The sequence below is a fragment of the Panthera leo genome, chromosome C2, assembly GCF_018350215.1.
Source record: "Panthera leo isolate Ple1 chromosome C2, P.leo_Ple1_pat1.1, whole genome shotgun sequence".
Classification (NCBI taxonomy): domain Eukaryota; kingdom Metazoa; phylum Chordata; class Mammalia; order Carnivora; family Felidae; genus Panthera; species Panthera leo.
The window spans coordinates 42,447,423-42,467,619 of NC_056687.1; the positions used below are offsets into that span (position 1 = coordinate 42,447,423).

General features: G+C 38.5%; 1 protein-coding gene across 3 annotated transcripts in view; it reads left to right on the forward strand.

Moving 5' to 3' along the window:
• The window catches only part of NSUN3 (NOP2/Sun RNA methyltransferase 3), a 59,486-nt gene extending 45,996 nt beyond the window's left edge, over positions 1 to 13,490 (forward strand). For 2 of the 3 annotated variants that reach the window (XM_042955251.1, XM_042955252.1), the window contains exon 6: positions 11,870 to 13,489. In XM_042955251.1, coding sequence (XP_042811185.1) covers positions 11,870 to 12,140 — 271 coding nt within the window. In that variant the 3' untranslated portion in view covers positions 12,141 to 13,489. Of the gene's footprint in view, positions 1 to 11,869 lie in introns of all 3 variants that reach the window. The other variant, XM_042955253.1, reaches the window with a different exon arrangement.
• The last annotated feature ends 6,707 nt before the right edge of the window (positions 13,491 to 20,197 follow it).

The window sequence follows — 20,197 nt, forward strand, 5'->3', positions numbered from 1 at the left end:
AAGGTCATTGAACTTATGCTTTGATTAAGGAAATAATACATTTTATTTTCAAGGTATGACAGTCAGGTAATGATTTTTTTTACCCCACTCAGCCATTACATACTTTACTTCTTGGTAGCTGGAAGACTGTGGACCAGTCTGTAAATATAAAGGTGACTTCCCTTCTTGTGCTGGGAATGCAATGTCCTCTCATCTTATTTCTTTTTTTTAATGTTATTTTATTTAAAAATATTTTAATGTTTATTTATTTTTGAGAGACAGAGCACAAGCAGGGGTGGGGCAGAGAGAGAGAGAGAGAGAGACAGAATCTGAAGCAGGATCCAGGCTCTGAGCTGTCAGCACAGCCCAACACGGGGCCTGAACTCATGAACTATGAGATCATGACCTGAACTGAAGTCAGATGCTTAACTGACTGAGCCACCTAGGTGCCCCGTTCTCATCTTATGTCTAAGCCAGTACCTTACATGGCTCTTGGGGCTTAATTCTCTGTTTCTCTTTAAGCAGATCTTTCAAGGATAAAGAGATTCAGTGAAAAGCAGTGAACAAAATGACAAAATAAACTCCTGATAAAAAGGCTTTATTATTGATTGTACAAAGTGTTCTTTAAAAATACAAAAAGAAATACAAAAAATAAAATAAAAAATACAAATGTACAAATCAAAACACTTTTTTAGGGAGAAGGGGGAATCTTTGGTGTATTGAGAGAACACAAAACCAATTTTTTTTCTTACTTGATGTTAGAATAGGAAAACACTGATGGACTCTTGTATACAGACTGCAGACGTACTTATCTGATGCTTTTTAAAGTTAAGATTTTAATGGTTTACTTTTAAAAGTAATTAAATTAAGCTTTCATCAGTTAACGATGTGGCTAATTTATCATGTAGATATAGTACAGAAGATATTTATGTAACTTTGCACTGTAACTCATTTGAATCTAAAATACAAGTCTAAAACCTTAGTCAAAATCATTGAGGCCAGATGTGTTTCAGAATTCTGATTTTTTTTTGGATTTTAAAAAGGTAATGTAGTAGATATTTGGTATGTCACCCACTGCCCCTAGTAGGGCCTGAGGCCACACCCTGTCATCAAACATTAATATGTTTTCAACAAAACCTAGGAATAGTTATGTCACATGGGCTAAGTTTTGACCATAAATAGCCTCACATCAATTTAGGTCAGATTTTGAGGCCAAATGAGTCTGCCACAAACTTAGAATAACTGTAGGTTGCAGAGCGTTTGGATTTCACAAAGGCATGTAAGAGATAGTAGACCTGAAGTATCGTTCGGGTGTGCTCTGTGAAGTGCCAAAAATCAGCTAAGGTTTTCTGTTTGTAAATGGGAGAATTTAGTTTAACATTTTATTCTTAATTTCATGGCTTTTTAAAGAATATTTTTTATTTTGTTTTTAGTTGCTTCATTAACTAGGTGGTTCAAGCACAAAATGCTTTTCAGCTTATTTCATAATATACTGAAAGACAACCAAAGATTTGGAGACAGTAGTATAGCCAATACCTGCCATAAAGCAACAGGCTATCTAGCATAGGTTCTGTGGCAAGAAAGCCATCATTCTTTTTCTATTAGTGCTTGAGGTAAAAACATTTCCCACTTTATTCTGTGCTATAGTATTAATACCAGCTTTATTTCCTACAGCAGTGTTGTGAGGTAGAATCTTAATTTCTTATTTCAAGTAGTATTAAGCGTGATAACCACTTAGATTGGAGGTTTCTGAAGACAATATATATGTTTCAGGGATATGATAGAGGGATTATATTATGTGGCATATCTGCTTCCTTTAGGAGTACTTCCCCCAGTTCTGCATTATAGTTAGGCATTGTGTATTCAGTAATCTAGCTAACCCAAGATAATGTCTACTAGTTTCTATTTCACCTTAAGGTATTAGGTTAGCCTTCTACCTAATCTGATCAAAATAATACTTCTGCTCCATCTAGTATAGTCAGTCATGACATCTTTTTCTGCCTTCTGCTGGCAAGTATAATTAGCTCTGCTGACCATCTCTCTAGCATCTGTTATAATTCAGTGGTAAATAATGGCAGTCTTAACACAACTTGGTTTGTAGTAATTCGATGCAGTAGAGTTAGTGTTCTGTCATAGATGAAAAATATCCCATTACTCAGGTTCTTGTTAAGCTGTGAAATTTACAGTCATTGAGAAACCACAGGGCCACAGCTCATCTGGAAAAGGTTAGCAGAGGATACCATTATGCCACAATGGATGTTGCTGAGTTAACTTAGTTTTCTTTCCTATTATTAAAAACCAAAAAAAGAAAAAGAACTTTTCATGGACAGAAATTTACACAATCATAGAGAACCTTTTTGCCTTCTACCAGACCCCAGATCCAACATGTCTTATTTTTCTTCTCTAGTCCTGACTTACGTATTTATATGGTCATGACCACAGCTTTGCCAGTTTACTTGTATTATTCAAGTCTCTCTGACTTCTAAATGTGTTTTCCCTCTCTCTGGAATTTTAAATTTCTTACTGGGCTTGTTAAGATCTATTAAGCAGTATCTTTCTTCCATTCTGATTGTAATCATTTCTGTCTTGAAGCATCACACCCTTCTCCCACCATACTGTCTAAAAAATAATATTTGGTCTTTTTATGATTGGGATGAAGTAATAATTACTTGGTTCTTATGGACTGTTTCAAAGTGTGAATTATTATAGAAGCAGATGATTTATCCTAGACACAACTGTAGTAGGCAAAGTAGTGCATATTTAAGTACTTATATTTTAGAAGTGTGTTTTCACTTAGTATATTATAAAACACATACTAAATTAATTTATCAAGATGCCAATACCAGAAGTATTGGTTTTTAAACCATTAAACTAATCTGATTATGCAGTTGTTATATACTGTAGCCTTAACTAAAATTAAGTACCTGTTGCCATTTATGTGTCAAACTGAAGAAACTATTATATGTTTTGATAAATGCTCATTATAAAGATATCTTTATACTTTACAATAATTCCCAGCTGTCTGAACCTTGGGAGTGAGTTTTTTCACATTATCTATTTTCCTTGATTTTTTTTTTTTTAATGTTTATTTATTTTTGAAAGAGAGAGAGACAGAGCATGAGCAAGGGAGGGTCAGAGAGAGGAGAGACAGAATCCGAAGCAGGCTCCAGGCTCTGAGCTGTCAGCACAGAGACCGGCACGGGGTGCGAACTCACCAGTCATGAGATTGTGACCTGAGCCAAAGTCAGATGATTAACCAACTGAGCCACCCAGGCGCCCCTTCCTTGATCTTTTAATACAAAATCATGGTATTCTTGAAATCTATAACTACTACAAGCAAAAGGACAAAAATGGTATACAAACAACCATCATCAGCAGCAAAATAGCAACAACCATTTTACAGAAATCCCTAACAGTTTGCCCTATGGTGTTGAGATTAACCCAATTTGTAAAAAGGCCTTTGTGTTGCCACATACTATTTCCTTCTGTAGAAATTAATGTGACCAGTTAACTTATACCAACCTAATTTTAGAAACATAAGTTATGAATGTTGGAAAAAAAAAAAACAAAAACAGAAGAATTAGCCAACATTGCCAACATTGTAGAAATTAATTAAATTTCCATTAGGCCAGGAACATATTGTTTGTAGATGATGAGGCTTCTGTGTACTTTTGTATAATTGTAATAAGAAAGAATCATACTTACTTGATTAGGCATTGGCTTTGCAAATTGTGGAACTAGGAACAAAGTCCTTTTAGTGGGGGTTTAAAAGATCTCCATTCAAACTGTGTATATATCCCTTACACAGTAATCTGAGTTTTTTGAAGAAAATCTTATACCCATTGCTATAATCAGAAAATGATCCAAAATGAGTGTAGTTGTAATTTATGCAGTTTTAGAAAAATCTGCTAATACCTTAGTAGGTTACTGTAAAAGAAAAATTTAAAAAAAAACCAAACCTGTCACTAGGTGTGTATTAATTTTTTATTGTTGCTATAACAAATTACAACAAAGTTAGTGGCTTAAAGTAACACAAGTTTATTATCTTACACTTCTGAGGGTTCTAAGTTCAAAATGAAGGTGCTGGCAAAGCTGCAATTCCTTCTGGGTGCTCTAGGTGAGTGCTATAGACTGAACATTTGTGTCCTCCCAAAATTGATGTTAAAATCCTAATCCTAAAGGTGATGGTTTTAGGTGGTGGGGCTTTGGGAGGTGATTAGGTTATAAGGGTGGAGCCCTCATGAATGGGTTTTGTGTCCTTATAAAAGAGACCCCAGAGAGTTCCCTCAGCCCTTCTGCCATGTGAGAACACAAGGGCCATCAGTGAACCAGAAAGCAGGTCCTCACCAGACACCGAACCTGCTGGACCTTGATCTTGGACTTCCTACCGTCAGAACTGTGAGGAATAAATGTTTATTGTTTAAGCCACCCAGTCTGTTATTTTTGTTACAGTAGCCTAAACAGACTAAGATGGAGGGTTGCTTCCTTACCTTTACAGTTTCCAGAAGCAGCTCACATTCCTTGGTTTATGGTCTTTGGCCAGCAATCCTGTCACTCCTGCCTTAGCTATGGTTATCAACTCTTCCTCTGACTCTCCTGCCTTCTTTTTGATTTCTAAGGATTTGGGGGATTACATTGGGCATACTCAGATAATCCAAAATAATCTTCCCATCTCTAGTTCCTTCATTTAATCACATCCGCAAATACCCTTTTGCCACTTAACGTGAGATGTTTAAAGGTTCTGAGGATTAGGATATGGACAACTTTGCCGTGGCCATTATTCTTCCTACTACAGGCTCTACACAAATGTGAACACATTAATGGTTCACATGTCTGGTGTCTAGATAGGAGCCTTTTGTGTGTGTGGTGGGCGGGGGGGGAGGGGGATATTTAGGGCACAGTGAACAGTTAAAAGGTAAATACAAGAAATTTTTTAGACACTGCCAACAAACACTGAAGGTTAAATAGGCTTTCAGTGGTAAGAAATTCCCAAAATATATTTTAATCAGTAAACGAATACATGAAGAGCCTAGAAATTCTGAATACCATAAAATTTTAGTTATCTGGAACCTCAGGGAATAAGTTTTCTAGAGAGTTAATTCCTTAAGAGTAAAAAAAGAAAATAACTGACATCTGTAGGAACATTTTTGCTATTTATCCTACTGTCATAGCTCCTTTAATTTGTATTATCATAGGAAATACACATATGGGTAAAAATTGAAAATAAAAATGAGCCTTTACTTAAAGGAAATTTACTCCTACCCCTCCTCCCTCTTTCCCTAGTCTTATTCCTCATAGGCAACACTTCTAATTATTTCTGTTCTTTACTTATTCTGTACATAACTCCCAAACCTCTGACTAGTACGTTTAGCTGTCATTTCTTAACCTAACAGCTTTGGACGTTGACTACTGACTTCTTGCTCAGGTTTGTCTCACTTACGCCACCCTTACCTCTTCACACCACACTCTACACCCTGAGTTCTTACCCTGTTCTCATTTCTTCCTCATTCAGCCTAGAAACTTAGTACACTGCATGCTTATACTTATGCTTCTTGTTCTGTTAGTATTGGAATGTGTCTCTGGCATACTTCAAGCTTTATTCTTTTTTGCAGTAATCAGGCCACTATCTCCTGGTTTCTCTCTTTGTGTTACAAGAATATTTGTACTCCCATTCTGCCTTCCATTTCTCCCTCCCTTCTTCCCAATGTCTGTAGCTTTATGTTTGGGTTGGACAGTATTCTTTCAGGGACGTAAAAATCTGTTCTGAAGATTACTAAGATCAGTCTATGCAATGATTCTGAACATTGAAGACCCATAATCAGTGTATGTTAATTCTGTAAATATTGTTCATTGCAGAATGGACAGATACTTTGGAATTAAATTTTCTTTTCTATTGCTTCAGTGTAATGATCAAGTGCCACTGAAAGGAAAATTTTCCTACAGTCCAGTTTGATGGGAAAATCTCTCTCTTCTTTTCCTCCCTCCCCCCAGCCCCAGTCTAGTTGCATATACCAGATCTTCAAGGTTTTCTTAGTTTTCAGTCATTTCATCTCTTCATCCCTTCTCACCTCTAATGATCTCCCTGTCATTCTAGCCTGGAGTAGTTACCTCTAGGGCTCCTGAGTAGTCATCATCCTGGGCTTCACTCCCCTCACTGCTTTTCTGTGTTACATTTACTATTTTCAGTACATTTCTCCCCCTTTTTTAAAAATATTTTTTTTAATGTTTGTTTATTTTTGAGAGAGGGACAGAGAGAGAGGGAGACACAGTATATGAAGTGGGCTCCAGGCTCCAGGCTGTCAGCACAGAGCCTGACACGGGGCTCTAACTCACGAACCGTGAGATCATGACCTGAGCCGAAGTTGGACGCTCAACCGACTGAGCCACCCAGGTGCGCCCATTTCTCCCCTTTCTTGATTGAGCTCCTCATTTTGCTAGAGGTAAAATTTTTGAGTCATCAGATATCTGAAAAGTTTCTGTATTTCTCCTCTATATTTATTTGACGGTTTGGCAGTAAGTAGCATCCACTTTAAATTGCTTTTTTTCCAGGGTTTGGGGTGAGCGACACCATTGATACCAGTCAGTTTCATGAACCCTTATTGGTGACCCATTTTTCTTTCTGGAGGCAGTTAGCATCTTTTGTTCTTGAAATTCTAAAGTTTAACATTAATGCATCTAAGTATGGATTTTTTTTTTTGTTCATTATAAGACTGAAGCTTTTACAGTAATATAAGACCTTCTGCACCCCTCCCCTCTTGGCTTTCTGATCTCATCTCGCCCTGCCACCCCCTTGCCCACCTTGCTTTAGCCACTCTAGCCCCTCTTTCCTCTTTCCTCAAGTATGCTATAGGGTCTTTGCACTGGCTATTCCTTTTGTGTGGAATGCTCTTCCCTCAGATATTTGCATGACCACTTCCTTACCTCCTCAGATCTTTGTTCAAATGTCACTTCCTGAATGTCATCCTGTTCCAACTACCCCATTTAAAATTGCAATCGTCTCCTCCATCCACACTCTTCTAACCCTCTTATCCTGTTTGAATTTTCTACATAGAACCTATTGCTAGATTAAAAAAAAAAAAAAAAAAAAAAATAGGGGCTCCTGGGTGGCTCAGTCGGTTGAGCGTCCGACTTCGGCTCAGGTCATGATCTCACAGTTGGTGAGTTTGAGCCCCGCATCAGACTCTGTGCTGACAGCCTGGAGCCTGGAGCCCGCTTCGGGTTCTGTGTCTCCCTCTCTCTCTGCCCCTCCCCCACTCATGCTCTGTCTCTCTCCCCTTCAAAAATAAACGTTAAAAGAAAATAGGCAAACTGTGATATTGTGAAAATATATTTGGTCTTTGTTCCTGGATCCTGGCCAGGGCTCCTAAAACTTTTGAAATTTCCTCAATGGTAAGAGGGATAGGAACATCTATTGTTATAATGTTTGCATTTTGTAAAGATGAAAGGAACTTTTGTTATTGATAAACTTTTCTCAACCACACCTTGGTTTATGTTAATGAGGTGGCTTTTGGAAAGTTTCTAAGGACTTTCTGGGAACCAACCATGTGTTTAGAGGGTTGGAACTTTCAGCTTCCCTCCCATCTGCCTCCCCTGCCAGAGAGATTGGGTAAAATCACCAGTGGCTAATGTTTCAATCAATTACACCTCCTTAATGAAGTCTCCATAAAAAAACAGTGAAGGGATTTGGAGGGCTTCCAGGTTGGTGAGGAAGAGGTGCTGGGAGGGTGGCATGCCTGAAAAGCCCACAGTAAACCTGCACCCCTTTTAAAACTCATACTCTTCCATCTCTGCAACTCTACCATCTGGCTGTTCCTGAATTGTATCTTTTTATAATAAAACAGTAATCTAGTAAGTAAACTCCTTTCCTGAGTTCTGTGAGCCATACCACCAAATTGTTGGACAGGGGTTGTGGGAACGTTTAACATATGGCAGGTTAGTCAGAAGTGGCCTGGATTTCCGGTTGTCATCTGAAGGGCACCTTGTAGGGCTTAGCCCTTAACCTGTGGGATCTGACGCTAACTCCAGGTGAATAGTGTCAGAACTGAGTTAAGTTGTTAGACATGCAGTCACTGTTTTGAGAGACTTGGAGAATCGTCTGGTGAGGAAAAAATTCATAAACACACATACACCCATATACAGTAAAACCTTGGTTGATAGGCATAATTCTTTCTGGAAACATGCTTGTAAGCCAAAACACTTGTATGTCAAAGCGAATTTCGAGAACCGTTGGCTCAGTTGTGATCATGTGACATTCAGCATCCTGTACTACTTGTATTGCAAAACATTGCTCATTTATCAAGTTAAAATTTATTAGAAATGTTTGCTTGTCTCATGGAAAACTCGCAGAACAAGTTACTTGCAATCAAGGTTTTACTGTATATGTTGTGTGTGTATATAAATATATACATATATATATACATACACATATATAGAGAGAGAAAATGTGTGTGTGTATATATATACATATACACATATACACACATATATATGGTTTAGGTTTATGGTTTATATGTATGTGTGTGTGTATATATGTATTTGTTTACACACACACTCACAAGTTGTTTTTTGGTGAGTGTATACTTTGTATTAGTTTTCTAGGACTACTGTAAAGTACCATAGACAACAGAAGTTTATTTTGTCATGGTTCTGGAGGATAGAAGTCTGAGATCAGGGTCCCCAGGGTTGGTTTCTTCTGAATCCTCTCTGGTTGGCTCGTAGATTATCTGTCTTTTCCTTGCGTCTTCACGTAGTCTTCTCTCTGTAACTCTGTGTCCAAATTTCCTCTTCTTATAAGGACACCAGTTATATTGGAGTAGGGCCCACCCTAAAGATCTCATTTTAAATTAATTACCTCTTCAAAGACCCAATCTCCAAATACAGTAAGATTCTGAGGTACTGGGGGTTAGGACTTCAAATGAATTTTGGGGGTGGGGGGGACACAGTTTAGCTCATGACAGACTTACTATTGGTATTATTTTCTTAATATTCTGTCTCCCCCAGCTAGAATGTTAGCTTCATGAAAGCAAAGGGTATTGTTGTTGCAATTGTTGTTGTTCTATTTTAATATATACCTAACTTCTAGAACAAAGCACAACATAATAGATGCTCAATAAATAATAATTCTAGCCTACTGATGAGTTCTTTCTAGCCTACTGATGAACACTGCTTTTATCTCTGGAAATTACTCTTATTATTTCATTGATTTAATGTCCCTCACTACCAGTTCTCTGTATTACCTTTCTGGTATTCCTGTTAATTGAAATTTGGATCTGCTTGACCTTACTTGTCTCATTTTCAGTCAATCTGTTCTACTTTTTTAGAAGATTTCTTCAACCTTAACTTCCAAACACTTCTACAAAATATTCTTTATCATGATGAACATATATTTAATACCTATGAGCCTTTTCCTTGGTCCTGTTCCATGGCATTGTGTTACTGTTCTGTGGGTGCTGTATCTTTACTGATCTTTCTGCATTTATTAGGTCTTATTATGTCTCGTTTTCTGAATTTTCTGTTTTTTCCTAGGCCATTTTGTTGTTGTTGTTTGTTTGTTTATTTTGTTCTTGCTATTACACATTGCTTAAGCATTTTTCAACTGAAATTATCTGGCAGGTTGTACTTTTTTATTTAATGGGACAATAAAGTACTAGGAAGTTTATTATAGGGGTGGAATTTTTTGCCTCGTGATGTCACTTTATGAGAAGCTGGCAGTTACCCTGGAGGTTCTCCTCAAGGTATAATGTAGAGGTCTTTGGTTTCGGGGACAAACACTTACAGTGACTGTCTTAGGTCTCCCGAAACAATTTATTCAACTTCTTTAGACAAAAACTTTGCAACTTTTTCTTGGCTTCCTGACTTGCTAAATATGGGAGTATGGTTTCTTTCTCTTTTTTTCTTTTTTTAATGGTGATGTATTTTTTTAAGTTTACTTATTCATTTTGAGAGAGAGGGAGAGAGAGCGCACGCGCGCTGGCGAGGAGCAAAGACAGAGAGAGAGAGAGAATCATGACCCGAGCAAAGATCAAGTGTCAGATGCTTAACCAACTGAGCCACCCACGTGCCCCTCCATGGTTTCTTACATATGCTTTGAATCAGTATCTTTGTTTTCACTTTTTACTCCCATCACATTACCTCTGGTATTTCCTGGTCCCAAACTCTTCTGTAGTTCAACAGGTCAAATTATGCCCTCTGTGGGTGCTGTCCTCACCATGAGAGGCTTTCTCCACTCTGGTGAACTGCTGCCACTCCCTGTCTGCATATCATCTTTCAGAAATGTGTTGAAATCTTTTGTTAGTAATTCTGTCCTATTTATTGTATTGAGTCTGTACTTAAAAATATACATATGTATATATTTTTTACCTTACTGTTTAAGTGTGTCTAGGAGGTTTGAGGAAAGAAAACCTTGTCATCAGTTTCTTTGTTTTGAATTAGAATTCTTCAATCCTTTAATAATTGAAAATAGGGAATAGAATTTGAACTAGTTTTGATCATGTGGGTAACCTCATTTATTGGCCTGTGCTCTAGTTTTTTAAATACAGATGTGAGACATGGGGCTGTCTGTACACTTAAATCTGGTACAGATTCTAGAACATGGATTTCTTAAAAAAAAAAAAAAAATCTTGAGTAGTAATTGCTCAGAGGTTATCACCACAGCAGCAGAACTAAGACTTTCTAGTTTTCTCTCAGGAGATTACCTTACCTCCCACTCCCCTCTTATTATCAAGGCTTTGTGTCATGAACTTTTGTTTACCTTCCAACATCCTAGTTCCCTGTTCATGCTCCCACATTGTTTCATATGAAGAGCTGTAACCCCTCTTTTCTGAAGCTAATAACTCTTTCATTTGCAGCGTGAAGTCCTGGGACTGTTCTCCTGGATCTGCATTTACAATTATGTTTAAGTCTTCCCCTAAAAGAAATAAAAAACAAATAAACAAAAACCACCTTCCTTTCCATATTTTCTCAAAGCTACACATTCATCTGGTGAAGCTGCCTTTATTTCCTTTCTAAGTTTTGCCTCCCTTTAAATGTAGGTATTCTCTTAGTGTCTGTCTTTAGTTTACTTATTTTCTTTCTTTCTTTCTTTCTTTCTTTCTTTCTTTCTTTCTTTCTTTCTTTTTTTTTAAGTCTGTTTATTTTGAGAGAGAGAGAGAGAGAGAGAGAGAGAGAGCAAGCCGGGGAGGGGCAGATAGGGAGATAGAGAGAATCCCAAGCAGGCTCCACACCATCAGTGTAGAGCCTGATATGGGGCTCGAACTCCTGAACCATGAGATCATGGCCTGAGCCAAAATCAAGAGTCAGACGCTTAACTGAACTACTTAGGCACCCCAGGCCACTTATTTTCTTCTCTTTTCCTGGGAAATCCTATTTACTACTATGACTTCAGCTATCACTGAACCTTAACTCCTTTCCTGAAGTTCTGATGTTTTCTTCCCACCTACCTATTAGTACCACTCAGTATATTCAAAGACAAACCCATTACATTAACAGCTCTGAGCTGTCTTCACAGAGGCCGATGTGGGGTTCAAACTTACGAACCATGAGATCATGACCTGAGCTGAAGTCAGATGCTTAACCCACTGAGCCACCCAGGTGCCCCACCCATCTTCCTATTCTTAAAAAAAAAAAGAAAGAAAAAGAAAAAACAAAGCAAGGAACCTGTCAAACACAATGCCTGTTTTTCCCGTGTTGATTAACCTGATTGTCATTTTTCTCAAGTCATCCAGGGATACATTAGAAAGAAATAGTTGTAAGGGTAGAAAATGTCCAAAGTTCTTGCAGCCTGAATCAGAGTAAGGGTAGTTTCAAGTATATAAGCTTCCTTGACCTGTGACTTCATCTGTTTCTTTTAACGAATCTAACCAAACTTCTCCATTTTCCTGATGACACACAGGTCTGCAATTAAGGCCTTACGCCCTGGAGGGTTACTTGTGTACTCTACATGCACACTTTCCAAGGCAGAAAATCAAGATGTCATCAGTGAAATTTTAAACTCCTACAGTAACATCATGCCCGTGGACATTAAGGAAATGGCAAGGACTTGCTCCCAAGACTTCACATTTGCTCCCACTGACCAGGAATGTGGACTCTTGGTGATACCAGATAAGGGCAAAGCCTGGGGCCCAATGTATGTGGCCAAATTGAAAAAATCATGGACTACGTGAAATTGGTGACTTGCATTTTGTAAACCATGTCAATGTGTTATTTTATTTGTTTTCCTGAGCTCTTTCTGTTTTAACATTTAAATAATTATGGAGTCATTTTCCCTGGGTCTGTTTGGAATCCTATTTACTTAATAGTTGGCATCTCAGAATTTAGGCTTGAGAATTTTCCAGGTGTATTTTTTTCCTGAAAATACATCTATAGCACTGGTTTAAGGTGTTGCAGATGGTGTTTGTTCTGTATAATACATCTCCTGTCTTTTAGTTGGCATTTTGTAGTTAAATTAGTCAGAATACATGGTTTTATGCATAATGTGTTTAGGAATACATTCTATCCATGATGTTGGTGCTTTGAACCTTTAAAAATGCACATTTCCTGGCCCTTTCATAATTTTTCTCCTTATCAAATATACAGATTCTTTAGAAGTCCCACCCCCTATCCTTTTCTGTAAGAACTGATTAGAATTCTGAGACTAACTTCTTAAGCAGCACTATTTCTAGTTCTAGAAAATAGGTTTCTTATTTGCCACGTTGTTTTCTGCTAAGGACTATCTTCTGTTTACTGCAAAGGTCAGTGACTCTATTGACACCAGCTTTATTTCTCCACTTTTTTTTGTATTCACAAATACAAATTGAAAGGGTAAATTATGTTGAAAGGCTGTTAGAACAGCAGATTCACATGCGCAAGTTTGACTTTCGACATTCAGGTTGTAGAATAATGGAGTCTATCCAGCAGGCTATAAAGCAAGTACTTGAAACAAAACCAGAATGATTAATAACTACAATAACTGAACTATATTTGGAGAGTTTTGTTACATAATTGCAGTCATAATGAGCACTACAGAATCTGATTATCTTACCGTTGCAATCTGGAGGGGCTTTTTATTTCACTCTGCTATGAAATGTTATATGAGAGTATGATGTCACATATCAATGCACAAGAGGGAGATGCCTAATGAGAGTGGATTATACTATTACCAGAGCCCAATACCATTTACTGAGTGACTCTTTCTGTTTACATATATCTGGGAATCTTGTATACATTTCTGTATATGAACTTAGGGTTTTAGCTTCAGGTTTGGATCATGTGTTTTCTCTAGAAATTACTTCACTTAGAGTCCAAATGTACTTTTCCAACTATTAAGAAAAATTCTGCAGCATACTTCAAAAGAGAATATCTATTTGGAAATTAACTTAAAAAAATAAACTGACTATAGAAATAGAAAATTCTGCTGAAGCTGAATCTTTTTGAATTTGTTTACTATATTCTATGCATTTAAACTACAGACTGCTCATTAACTGGTTTTCTTTGGTATGTTTCTTTGTTGTTTTTTTTTTGTTTGTTTTGTTTTTTAATTTGCAAGCATATATAACGAGTTTCCTATAGCTGGGAATGAAAAACCAGATCTCTTGGACTCAATGAAATATACTGGATTAATACAGAAAATTAATGATAATGGAAAACTTATTATTTATTTATTTATTTAAGTTTGTGCTTATTTTGTTTTTTTTTCAGTTTGAAACCCTGTCTTCAGTTATTATAGATTTAAAAGTGCATTTATTCTGTGTAGGTTAATCACAAAGTAAATTTTCACAGTGCACTTTGTTGAATGTCATTATTTTTCCATTATGCTGCCATGAAGCCTAATCTGAATACTCAGTGTGCCATTGGATTTGACCTTCCTGTGATTACTGACAAATGCAAATAGAGATATGTGTGTGTGTGTGTGTGTGTGTGTGTGTGTGTGTGTGTGTGTGTATAACTTATGTTATTATTAACATTAATTATAATGAAGCAGCTGGCATTTGTGGAGCATCAAATATTATTAAGTTCTCTATATACATGTTATCTTTTTTGATCTTCAAAACAACTTGAGGAGTGAGTATTGTAACTGCCTTATGTGAATGAGAACACCCTAGCTCAGTGCCGTTTGTACTATTCTGGTAAGTAAAGAATGGAGCCAAGGTGAAAACTAGATCCAAAGGCCCAGGCCCTTCAACCTACACTATGCTGTCTCACAAGACATAGGTTATAGGAACCCCCAAATTTATCAGCTGGCCCTCCCTTACTCTCCATCACTCAGTTTTTCACTTGTATGCAATTCTTTAGTCACAGAGCATCAAAGGTTCATCGGTACTTGGAAAAAAACTAGAGTCTTCAGGGTGTGTTCTAAAATACTTCTGATTGCCATACCCACAAATCTCCCATGGAGGTGCTCTGTGCCTTCCTTTTCTTTGCAGATGCTGAACTGAAGAATAGAAATTTGGAGCATCCCTGCAATGTCAATTGAAAAGCAAGGAGTAATTGATATTACTTTCTGTGGCATTGAGTTACTTTCAAAATAGCTTTATAAAAATTTAGGTTGCTTACCAACACATTAACTTCTCTCTGCCTTCAGCACACTGAATAGCCACTAGTTTCAGAAATAGACTGTGAATAAATGTAATGCATTTAAATGGTTTATACTGAATTTTTAAAGCATTGGATATTATCTATGGTTTGGAATCAAGGCGGCATACAGTCCTTTATCGTATTATGTGTATTCATATAGCCTCATATTCAAGATTGCATGTTACCCCCTTAGCAGTATTGTAAAAAATATCCTTTCCTACAATGTGAGTAGGTGTAACATAATAGGTACCAGAACACTTGCTACAGGACTAAATAAAGTAATCACAAATCTAATAGGCCCTATTCAAGAAGGCTTTATACCTAGAAGATAAGCATCAGATGATCTGCATAGGCTAATGCAACTCTCCTGGAATACAAAGAGACAATTGGAACCAATAGCAACAGTTTTATTAGATGCAAAGAAGTCCTTTGATGCAATTGAATGGGACTACTTACATTATGTGTTAGGTAAATTTGGCTTTGGGGACAAATATAACAGATAGCACAACCCATTTATATGGTTCAAACCAGTGGTTTACAATCTCCCTTCCTTGCCTTATTGCTGCAGTGGGGAGGAAGTAAGGATGGTACCCATTAATGCTGTTACTTTTCAGGCTGACATTGGAGCTATAATATCACCCAGATCCCATGGGTATCTGAAGGATATTCAGATGAAGGTTCACAAGTTAACTAACGTCTGCTGATATCCTACCAGTTGTGCTGAAAGCCCTAACAGCATCTGTCCTGAAAACATTACAAGTAATGTCAGAATTTGGATTGGCTTCAGGCTGCAAAGTCAATGGGAGAGAATCAGAAATGCTATCTTAACAGAATAGTTTCTATTAATATTACTTACTGTGTGACATTTAAAATAAGATGAAAATTTAACAAGAATTGATTTGAGATTCTAATTAGGGGCTGATTAAACAATGGAGTAAAAACAAAAAACCAAACACAACTTTAAAAAATTGACCTGTAATTTAATGCTAAGATTTTTTAAAAATAGGTTTCTCTAAGTCTGAGGAGGAAGAAAGCCTGGTAGACCAGAGAGCTCTTTAAAATTTAATTAGCTCAATCAAATGTCATTCCTGTAACTTCACAAATGAAAAAAAGTAATTTCCTTAGTTATGTGAGATCATATAGTCATGTTGAAACTCGGTGAAGTCATATGCTACCTTAGAAAAAGGGCTTTTTTTTTGCCTCCCTGGAAGCTATTTGATGGCATACGTCATGACTCAATTAAGCTTGCTATGGCTTGTCAAAAGGAATTTTCTGCTGCATATTGCTATGGAAGAGCCTATTACACACAAATAACTGTACAACCTAGGAGAATCAACAGAGACTAAAAACGTATAGCCTATTGAAAAATAAGCAGGACCCAGCTTCTTTCTAGTTCTTAAAAACAAGTAGGAGTAAAATTGCAGGTGTTAACATGAATGGACGAAGTAAGAGAGATTAATGTTGGTGATAGAAAAGGGGGACTGAATTTATTTCAACTTACAATTATTAAGTTAGAGAAAGACTAATAGTTACTAATCCAAACAAGGTGTAATAGCCTTTCCAAAACAGTAAGTATTTTTCTCCCACTGTTACATTAATCATGGGGGTGAGGGATAGAGAAATGAGAAGACTAAGGAACCAGTGCTGACTCATGAACTGGTGTGAGTAGGCATGGATTACTGTGGACTTATAGCTCATAACTGCCAACTTTTTTTCTTTTTTTTAAGTTTACTTATTTTAAGAGAGAGCGAGAACACACATGCAAGCAGGGGAGAGGCAGAGTGAGAGGCGAGAGAGCCAAGCAGCCTCCCCACAGTGCAGAACCCAATGTGGAGCTTGATCCCACAAACTGTGAGATCACGATCTGAGCCTAAATCAAGAGTCAGATGCCCAACTGACTGAGCCACCCAGGCGCCCCCATAACTGCCAACTTTTAAGAAAAAAGAGAACATGGTGGTGGCAATTACCTCTGATGCTACTGGAAATCGTTCGGTATGATATAGCCATGAATAGCCAACTAGCTGTACCACATTTCTTAATTTTTTTTTAATGTTTATTTATTTTTGAGACAGAAGAGAGAGCATGAATGCGGGAGGGTCAGAGAGAGGGAGACACAGAATCTGGAACAGGCTCCAGGCTCTGAGCTGTCAGCACAGAGCCCGACGTGGGGCTCGAACTCATGGACCGCGAGATCATGACCTGAGCCGAAGTCGGCCGCTTCACCGACTGAGCCACCCAGGTGCCCCATACATTTCTACACATTATCCCAAGAGAGATAGATATGCCTCTTGACTCAATTATAAAAAACCTCAGTGTAAGTCCTAAATTATAACAAATGTGTTTAATAAGCAGAATAGACATACACAAACTACCTGTGGTCTTCAATTAAGAAGGATTGCTTTTGTCATATATTCTATAGCTAATCTCTGTTAAATGTTTTATATGAAACTAGAGCTCTGCCCATAGGCACATTATTTTCAACTACCTAGTTGACCTGACTATATAGGGTTAACAGGTTTCTTTTCCACCCCACAGTGTTGAGTTGGCCAAAGCAAGTTGATGGAGCTTCAGAAGAGGTGATTGTTGAACAAGGAGAATGGTTCAGGAGAGGTTTAAGTAGGATCTGGAATATCACTCTGGGATAGGGTCTAGATTGAGTCAGTCAAGTGTGTTTCACAAATAAAGGACACTACACTAGGCCTAAAGGGTTTTAGGATACACTGTCATTAGGAAGCACATTGCAACTCCATACAAAGGTTTTGTGTTCATCTACCTGCTAACACTCTGCATTCACTGAGGACTTTAGTGTCTAGCTCATATCTTCTCCATTGGAACTCCTGACAAAGGCTGAATTCAACACCTTTATGGAAAGCCCATCCAATATCCTGCCTTTCTGGTTCCTTTACTGCCTCTCTCTCAATGCCTTTTGTCTTCATTGTCTTCAGAGGCTCACACTCTTGGGCATTTTCTAAAACTTGGCATTATCTAGGGACATACTCTCCAATGGAGCTTTCTATATGATGGCAGTGTTTTACCTGACCTGTGCAATATGGACAGTATGGTAGCCATGCATGGCTACTGAGCACTTGAAATGTAACTAATGTGACAGAGGAACATAATTTTTTTTAATATGAAATTTATTGTCAAATTGGTTTCCATACAATATCCAGTGCTCATCCCAATAGGTGCCCTCCTCAATGCCCATCACCCACTTTCCCCTCCTCCCCACCCCTCATCAACCCTCAGTTTATTCTCAGTTTTTAAGAGTCTCTTATGGTTTGCCTCCTTCCCTCTCTAACTTTTATTTCCCCCTTTCCCTCCCCCATGGTCTTCTGTTAAGTTTCTCAGGATCCACATAAGAGTGAAAACATATGGTATCTTCCTTCAGAGGAACATAATCTATTTTTTAATTATTTTAAATATAAGTAGCCACTGTGGCTATTGGCTAATAACCATACTTGACAGCACAGATCTAGAATTTCTGTAGTTAGGAAAATTTAATCTCAGTACCCCCTGTCCTTCCAACTTTTTTACTCTCTTATTCTCATTAAGACTATAATTCAATTTCTGGGGTGCATCCAACTTAGGCTCAGGTCATGATCTCATGGTGCATGGGTTCAGGCCCCATGTCAGGCTCTGTGCTGACAGCTCAGAGCCTGGAGCCTGCTTCAGATTCTGTGTCCCCCTCTCTTTCTGTCCTTCCCCTGCTGGGACTCTGTCCCTCTATGTCTCTGAAGAAATAAATAAACACTAAAAGAACACCTATAATCCAGTTTCCTTGACACCTGTAGTTTTTAAAGCTTCATTCTCTTAAGACTATTCATTCCTCTTTTGTTCTCCTTTCCTTATCTATCATACTAAACACTAAGATTGATGCCTTAAAAATTTTTTTCGAACAGTGCTTTTATCTCCCCATACTTTTGGATTCAACTGCCTCTGATATTTAAAATTGCAACTCTGGATTAGTCCAGTAGTCCCTGAATCTGCCTCTGTCATACCTAGATGGCCGAGCATTATTTGGGAAAAAAGAAAACCGTATAGTAGTGCAGATTGATCTCATTACATATTCACACACCTGTGCAGATTAATTTCATTACAGATTCATGTTCACCTGCCTCCCCTAAGACTTTTACACTGCTCAATAACTTTGGCTATTCTTGAGCCAGCTTCCTTTTCCCTTCCCATTAGTGACTTTCCTGAACTTCCACTATTGTCTACAATTTTTCTAGATAAACACTCTCCTCTTCTCCCTCAGAAGATACTCCTGCCTCCTAGTTTCTTGAGAAAATTGTGGCCATCTGAGTGAATGTCCTTAATCTTTCTCTATGCATACTTCTCATTTTATTTAGAAGCACCTCCATCCATCTGGCTTCTCAAGCTGGAAACCTGGGAGTCGTGTTCAGTTTTTCTGTTTCCTTTTTTTTTCACTCTTACCTCTAGATAATAACCAAGTTTTACCCTTTTTTATTGTTCTGTCTTAATACCATTGGTGTTGCCTTAGTTAAGCCCACCTGAGCTATTGAATTTTTTCCTACCTCCTGCCTTACACTTCACAATCCACTCTTTTTTTTTTTAATATATATTTTTTCTAATTCTTTTTTTATTTTTTATTTTTTTAAATATGAAATTTATTGTCAAGTTGGTTTCCATACAATACCCAGTGCTCATCCCAAAAGGTGCCCTCCTCAATACCCATCACCCATCCTCCCCTCCCTCCCATCTCCCATTGAAAGGGCGGGCCTATGCCGGCCGACTCCATCTTGTTCTGTGTCCTTCACCTTGACCACACCTCCTCCCCTTGAGTAACCCCCCCCCTCACCTGTCTAACAGGACTCGGACCCTTCCCCAGCCAATCGGCTGAGGCCACAGCCGTTACCTCACCAACTGCCCCTGGGCCCCAATAAAACCTTTGTCCTTTTGAAACTCGCTCTCTCTCCCTGGTATCTCACCGCTGCGTCGGTGCAGGTAGGGGATTGAGCTCGAGCTAGCTCGAATAAAGGTTCTTTTGCTTTTGCATCGGACTCGGCTCCCTAGTGGTCTTTGGGGATCACGAATTCTGGGCATAACATTTGGGGGCTCGGCCCGGGATCCCCAAGACCCCTGAGGGACCCCCGACCCGGAGAGCCTGACTGGCCACGGTTAGTGTCTGTTTGTTTGTTCTGTCTTTTCTGTGTGAGCTCACTTCTGGAGTTCTGGTAGTGCCCGACGCGGTCTAAGTGGACGCACTGGAGGACCACGGGCCGGGAGTTTCGGAAGACGTTCCGATTCTCCCTTCTGGAGGGACGTGGAATCCCCTCAAAGGTCTGAGACGAGGCGGGTCGCTCCCGCTGGTCGGCGTGAGGCCGTCGTCTTTGGAGGGACGTGGAATCCCCTCATCGGTTTTGGAGGGACGTGGAATCCCCTCATCGGTTTTGGAGGGACGTGGAATCCCCTCAGATGTCTAAGCTAGCTTTCAGTTTTGCTTCCATGGAGTTGGAAGATTTTCTAGGGGCCCTCTGTTTGTCTGTTTTTGTGTTTCTCTGTTTTGTTCTGTGGACTTACTGGACGGATGTTATGGGACAGACTCAGACTACTCCTCTAAGTATTATGATTGATCACTTTAAGGATGTGAGGGGAAGAGCTAACAACCTCAGTGTGGAAGTCCGAAAGGGTCGGTGGCAGTTTTTTT